This window comes from Sprattus sprattus (assembly GCF_963457725.1).
Source record: "Sprattus sprattus genome assembly, chromosome: 5".
Classification (NCBI taxonomy): Eukaryota; Metazoa; Chordata; class Actinopteri; order Clupeiformes; family Clupeidae; genus Sprattus; species Sprattus sprattus.
In genome coordinates, this window is record NC_137924.1 from 20,679,366 (window position 1) to 20,687,114 (window position 7,749).

At 39.2% G+C, this 7,749-nt stretch overlaps 1 protein-coding gene across 2 annotated transcripts; it reads right to left on the minus strand.

Annotated features, from left to right (window-relative positions):
• Window positions 1-680: 680 nt before the first annotated feature.
• On the minus strand, window positions 681-6,475 carry LOC308365189 (gamma-crystallin M1-like; the record flags this gene model as incomplete). 2 transcript variants are annotated; one of them, XM_080838544.1, is made up of 2 exons in its annotated part: window positions 681-959; window positions 6,236-6,475. In XM_080838544.1, 2 exons carry the CDS (start codon window positions 6,428-6,430, stop codon window positions 681-683), a joined length of 474 nt encoding a protein of 157 aa, XP_080694670.1. The 2 variants fall into 2 exon arrangements, with proteins under 2 accessions (XP_080694670.1, XP_080694669.1); XM_080838543.1 differs by lacking the exon at window positions 6,236-6,475 and adding an exon at window positions 1,060-1,323.
• Between the last annotated feature and the right edge of the window lie 1,274 nt (window positions 6,476-7,749).

Sequence of the window (7,749 nt, forward strand, 5' to 3'; positions counted from 1 at the left end):
CTTTATCATCTTCCCCTAAAAAAGCGTTATAAAGTGTGTTTTCAAACTGTGTCATATTGGTAAAGTAAGAAACCATGTACCCACCAAAGGCAGAATTAGATTTGAAATCTGATGTTGTGACATCATTACAAGGCAATATATAATTGACCAAATAATGCTAACGGACTGTCTCAGTTTGTCCTTGTAAAGTAGTTATTGCTACCTATAGGCTATAGCTAATGCTGATGTATTCATGTTTATGAACACAGGGAAGAACAATCACAACAAGACATTTCAATTCAGCATGATTCAGGAGAGTAGACTAGGCTTTTGCCTATTTACAGCAGTTATGGGCATGACCATGTTTTTGGCTTTGGTTTAGTCTCAATACTGTTTGGAGTATTTGGCATGATGGATATGTATTCATCTGAGGTGTGAGCTATGCTTCTGTGTAGCTATTCACATTGTTAGGTGTTGTATGGTCTTAAAATCTTCTTCAAATGCCCTCTAAACAGTGGTTTAAGACTTGTACATTTTTATATTGTACATCTCCATATAGGGTATGAGAACCTACTGTGTCCTTAATGCTACAATGCCATACCTGTATAAAAATGAATAATAAAACTAACACTGCTTTTCCAAGAGATTAAACATTTTATTGACAATCCACGGTTTCTATAGGGTTAGCAAACATGCCGTGCCTAATTACAGGAATCCATGATGCGCCTCATGCTCATGAATCTGGTGTTGCTGAATCCCATGTCTCTGAAGCTTCTGTACTCTCCAGGCCTCATGTACATCATTCTGCCTCTGAAGTGGGGCTGCTCATACATGAGCCAGTGGCCATCCATAACATTGCAGGACTGGCAGTCAGACATACGATGGCGTTCCATGATGGAGTCACAGTCATCCATCAGCTCCATACTCTGACCACCGAAGTTCTCCCTCTCGTAGATCTTCATTCTGAACTGTCCTCTGTGCTGTATTGGAGATAGGTCAAACTTAATAGTTGTAGTACCTACTACAATCAGCTATACATCATGTGGAAAGAATAGACAAAATATTGATTAAAAAAATTACCATTGGGATCATACGGCAGGACCTGATGTTGTCGAACATCATGCCCATGCTCTGCATGCGCTGCATGTCATTGTACTCGCCCCTCTTCATGAAGAACTGGTTGCCCATGAAGTTGGGACGCTCGTACATCATGAAGCAGCCACTCTCCACCCTGCAGGACTGGCAGCGGCTGATGTGGGAGGACATGTCGGAACAGTCGCTCATGCACTCATAAGAGCGCCCCTGGAAGTTCCTCTCCTCGTAGAAGGTGATCTGAAATAACATTTATTTCTCTACATTTAGATATTTCTTTATTGCATTAATACATGTTATAGGTAAAAGTATATCATTGAGTTGGTTGAATTATAATGACTCATCGACCATGGATGACTCACATATTAATTCCCTAAAAATGTGCCATGTGTAAACGTAATGTTCATTAATACAAATATTCAGTATCAATATCACTATATTTCAGTTTTACTGATAAGATAATATTCCAGAGCTGGACTTACCTTGCCCATCATGGTTGCGGTTGTGGTGTTTCTGTCTCAGGATTGCACAGCTTTGACACTGATTTTCTAGTGCTTTTATTCTTGACCTCGTTGCCAAAGAAAATGTGCATCTATTGTTTAAAATCCTGACAGAGCAACATGGCATAACAGACCTGGCCTGCTCTTTACAATTCAAAGTGGCCTCTAAAGGGTTATTATTTGCCATTGTGTGCATTTTACACAAATATGACTCTCCAAAGTTGTAGTTATTGTGACATCGGAGATTAACTCTTAACACAACCAAAGACTGACATAAAAATGAATGACAAATTTTGATTTAGCTGAAATCGCATTTTCAGCCCATATACATTGTTTTCTAAGCATTTGAATGTGTAGTATGTGTAGTCTAATACAATGTTGTTTGCGACATGCTTACTATACATTGGACAGTGTAATGTATTACAAGTTAGCTAAGTTAGGTTAAATTCGCAAACTTCCGAGGCTTATTGGCGTGAGATTGACGAAAACTGATCAAACTTTTTGATGTGAGATGAATGTACTTGGATGCTAGCCTGAAACAGCACAGGTCAATGACTTTGGTTATCTGGAAAAACTACACATCTCTGTGAGACAGGGATGACACTGATAAGGTCACAGCCTACGTCAAATGTTTTCATAACTTACATTGGCAGGGATGTTTATGATAAAATCAGCGAGTCGACAACATTCCTAACACAGCCAAACATCAAGCTAATAGGTTATTACTGACCAGTCCAAAAGAAAGAAGATCAGCTTGACATCTCACTTGTATCATTTTGTAACTTTTAGCTCTCATCCTCTACAGTCTATCATTCAAAATGAATTGATGTTTTTTGTGACTGACCTAAACATTGTTTGAAGTTGACTAGACCTTACTGTTAAAGTAATTACATAAATATGAGAGCTCTCATAAATATTACAACCATTTAGAATTCTTATACCTAAAGGAAACATTTTAAACCTGGCCCGCTTTTTAGATATATTTGGGTCCAAAGTTTTACAAAGGACAATTAAGAACCGAAATCGGTTCAGTATTTAGTTAGAAAGCTATAACCGGTAACTACAAAATGGATGTACAATGTAATCCCATGAAGCATGCAGTGAACCTTAAGTAAACTGCTTTTTACAACACTGACAGGCTCATAATGCAATTATAAGTGCCTGAGTACATGGTAAGGATCCCTACAGAGATAAACCTCTGTTTACCTCAATAAAGAAACTAAAATGGAGGAAATTCTTTTCAATAGTTGCTTTCTACAGAAAACTTTTCTTTTAAGGAAAACCTTTAAGGAACTTGAGGAAATTAGGCTTCACATCACTACTAACGTCTTACCTGTCCACTATATTATACATAAATAAATTCCCAAAAGAATGAAGCTTGATTTTAGGTATGTTTATTAGACCCATAAATGGTAAATAATGTTTCTGCAACACACTTTAGCAGACACAAAGGATGAAGTGGTGATGACAGTTTATTCAGAGAGCCAAGCCAAGGGAACAGGGCTAGAGATTGAATGTCCAAAACGGGAAAAACACAGAAGATAATATTTAAACGAGAGAAAGCAAATGATCATGTGAGGCCGGAGTGCTGCAAGGAGGTATGGAGTCGCTGAATGGAGGCTGGTTGATATGGAAATCAACAGGTCCGAAGCTGAAGTCTTCAGGTTTGTAGACTTAGGCTGAATCCCATTTCACCCCTTAGCCCTTCGCCTTTCCCCTTCCCCTCCGTTTTGCGCGTTCACGTGGAGGGGTAGGGCTGTCCCAATTCACGTTAAGACAGAAAGGAAGGGGAAGGGGAAAGGCTTTCCACCCCTCCAAACGGAGATTTTCCGAGGGCACACTTCAAACGAATGGGGTGAGACCGATTTCCCCCAATGCATTGCGAACCCGTGATCATTAAAGAAGAAACATCGCGCGAGTCCCTTTAAAAATGTCGGAAACAGCAGGAAAAGCATCACACAAATGAAAGTATTTTCTTTGTAATTCATGGTTTTAAAACTTGTCTGATGAAATGTTGCATTGTGTTAATAACAGCTGCAGGCGCCATGTTTGTTTATGTCTGGTGAGTGACAGCTGTCGCTCTCCGGTACCGTAACAGCTGACGCAGCGTACTGATGACGTACGTAAGTGTTAAAGGGCTATCCCAATTTGTAGGGCTAGAGTTTAAACCCCTTCGACTACCCCTACGTTATGGCTCCGTTTGAAAAGGCGAGGGCCAAGGGCCAAGGGGTAGGGGTAAGGGTAGGGGTGGAGATTAGAAATGGGATTGGGCCTTAGTGATACGAGGTCCAACAGGGAAGTGAGCGAAGTGAGGAGTATATGTAGTGTGGGTGACAGGTGCAGGTGATTGTATAATCAAGAGATTTGAATGGTGACAGGTGAGTGTGATTAGTATTCGGGTGAATGTGACTGAGGCAGGTTCAGGCAATCAGGGGATTGGGAAGGTGATTGAGGCATGTGGGTCAGTATGGGGAGTGGAAGGAGCTGGATTCAGCGCTGAGGTGACAGTCAAGGCCACAGCAATGATTACACTTTTGATGTTTGAACTTATTACAAATTGGCTTTTTTTATAGTAACTAAAATAGTAAATCATCTGTTCAAGACACTGTAGAGGTCCAATTTCAACAATAAATAACTTAAGACAGATTCAGCTGAAGTCTCTCAGATTTAGTTCAAGGATTTCAGCAGGCATCTGAAAAATCCAAATAACTAAAAATATTATATCAAGTCTTAGATTTAGTCCCTTAAAAGATTAGTCTATCATTCTGTCATTCTCAGATCCATAAAAATGAGAAAATAACAAAGTAGGGCCCAAAAAGAAATAAGTACGCCATTTTATATACAGTATATCCAGCCAAGCCAAAAACAAAGGGGACTGTTCTCACCCAAAATTCATCTTCTCTTGCAGTAAGCCCCAAAAATCTAAATATCTTAAAAATCTTAAATCTTAAATCTTAAAATAGGCAAGTAAGAGAAGTATATAGTCCTCTTTCTTGACACAACTTCAGTAAAAGTCCTGACAGCAAATTATAAAGAGAAGAACCAAATAAAGCATACAATGTCACCATTATTTAAGTACTGTATATACGCGTGTGTGATCTAAGTCCTACTGTATCTGTGGCAGTGCTGGGCTGTTTGTATATATGTACAACATATTTAATCATTTCACAATGACAATGTGAGGTAACAGTAAATATTTTCATAATATGGACTGGAACCTAATAAGTAACAAGTGTATTTGTCATCATAGCACGTATCAGAATTCCCCTTGTTATGATTTGCTATGAAGACACATGTAACAACACAATCTGGCATTTAACCCGTCCTATAAAAGCTTTACTCTATCCTAGCCTTTCTATGGGTACATGCAAAGAGCTAGTCTGCTTGGCTACTCCCTATGATGTTGCCCTATTTAAACCGTAATGAGCACCCTAGTGGAGCTCACAGCCTTTCAAATTAGGGCCAGAGGATTTGAGCTGAGTCATTCATTGATTAGTGCCATGACTTGCCTTTCTTCTATGTTCCTGTCATAGAACAGTCAAGTAACTTATTTTTCCACAAAACTGCTATCAAGCTAATTTCCTATCCTAAAGCGTGAGCAATACATTTTAGCATCTTCCCCTAAAAAAAACCTTAAAAAGTGTGCTTTCAAACTGTGTTGTCATATTGGTAAAGGAAGAAACCTAGTACCCACCAGAGGCAGAATCAGATTTGATATCTGGTGTTGTGACAGATCATTACAAGGCAATATATAATTGACCAAATAATGCTAAGTGACTGTCTCAGTTTGTCCTTGTAAAGTAGTTATTGCTATCTATAGCCTATGACTAATGCTGATGTATTCATGTTAATAAACACAGGGAAGAACAATCACAACGAGACATTTCAATTCAGCATGATTCCGGAAAGAAGACTAGCCTTTTGCCTATTTACAGCAGTTATGGGCATGACCATGTATTTGGCTTTGGTTTAGTCTCAATACTGTTTTGAGTATTTTGCATTATGGATATTTATTCCTCTGAGGTGTGAGCTATGCTTCTGTGTAGCTATTCACATAGGTGTTGTATGGTCTTTAAATCTTCTTCAGTTGCCCTCTAAACAGTGGTTTAAGACTTTTTTTTAAACGTCAGTATCTCCATATAGGGTATGAGAACTTACTGTGTCCTTAATGCTACAACTCCATACCTGTATAAAAATGAATAATAAAACTAACACTGCTTTTCCAAGAGATTAAACATTTTATTGACAATCCGTGGTTTCTAAATGGTTAGCAAAAATGCCGTGCCTAATTACAGGAATCCATGATGCGCCTCATGCTCATGAATCTGTTGTTGCTGGATCCCATGTCCCTGAAGTTTCTGTACTCGCCAGGCCTCATGTACATCATCCTGCCTCTGAAGTTGGGCTGCTCATACATGAGCCAGTGGCCATCCATAACGTTGCAGGACTGGCAGTCAGACATACGATGGCGATCCATGATGGAGTCACAGTCATCCATCAGTTCCATACTCTGACCACTGAAATTCTCCCTCTCGTAGATCTTCATTCTGAACTGTCCTCTGTGCTGTATTGGAAATAGGTCAAACTTAATAGTTGTAGTACCTACTACAATCAGCCATATATCATGTGGACAGAATAAACAAAAAATGTATAAAAGAAATTACCATTGGGATCATACGGCAGGATCTGATGCAGTCGCTCATGTTCATCATGCGCATGTAGTCGGAATACTCGCCCCTCCTCATGAGGAACTGGTTGCCCATGAAGTTGGGACGGTCGTACACCATGAAGCAGCCGCTCTCCACCCTGCAGGATTGGCAGCGGTTGAAGTGGGAGGACATGTCAGCACAGTCGCTCATGCACTCATAGGAGCGACCCTGGAAGTTCTTGTCCTCGTAGAAGATGATCTGAAATAAAATTCATTTCTCTACATTTAGATGTTTCTTTATTGCATTAATACATGTTGTAGGTAAAAGTATATCATTGAGTTGATTGAATCGACAATGCATGAGTCATATATTCATTCTCTGAAAATTTGTCACATGTAATGTTCATTCATATGAATATTCAGTATAAATATCTCTATATTTCAGTTTTTACTGAGAAGATCATAATCCAGAGCTGGACTTACTTTGCCCATCATGGTTGCGGTTGTGGTGTTTCTGTCTCAGGATTGCACAGCTTTGACAGTGACCTTTTAGAGCTTTTATACTTGACCTCGTTGCTGTAAAAAATGTGCATCTATTGTTTAAAATCCTGACAGAGCAACATGGCATAACAGGGCTGGCCTGCTCTTCACAATTCAAAGTGGCCTCTAAAGGGTTATTATTTGCCATTGTTTGCATTGTACCCAAATGTTTCTGCATCGTTTTATTTATTGTGATATCAGAGATTAACTCTAACGTAACCAAAGAATGACCAAAAAAAATGAATGACACATTTTAATTTAGCTGAAATATTGATTGCGTTTTCAGACCATGTACATTGTTTTCTAAGCATTTGAATATGGAGAATGTGTAATGTAATAAAATGTTGTTGGCGACATGCTTAATATACATTGTTATTTATCACAAGTTAGTTAAGTTATGTGAAGTTTGCAAACTTCCGAGGTTTATTGGCGTAAGATTGACGAAAACTGATCAAACTTTTGATGTGAGATGAATGTACTTGGATGCTAGCCTGAGACAGCACAGGTCAATGACTTTGGGCATCTGGAAAAACTACAAATCTCTGTGAGACAGGGATGACAGCGATAAGGTCACAGCCTACGTCCAGACTTGAACCTGTGTCACCGTGGGCAATGAAGACCGTAAATGGGGGACTAATTGGCTTGCGCCACCGTGCCCCCTACGTCTGATTGTTTAATAAATAACATTGGCAGGTATGTTTTTGATAAAACCAGGGAGTCGACAACTTTTCTTTTCAGCCAAACATCAAGCTAATGGGTTATCTCTGAACAGTCCAACAGATAGAAGATTAGCTCGATATCTCACTTGCATCCTTTTGTAACTTTTAGGTCTCATCCTCTAAAGTCTATCATTCATGGTTACTTCAAACTCTAAAGGCAGTCTAATTTACACTAGAGCCCGACCATTTAATCGCCTTGTTGATATCCGCCAGAGCTAATTAGAGTTAACGGAAACGGAGAGGTGAAGATTGCTCCTTTAGTATAAATTAC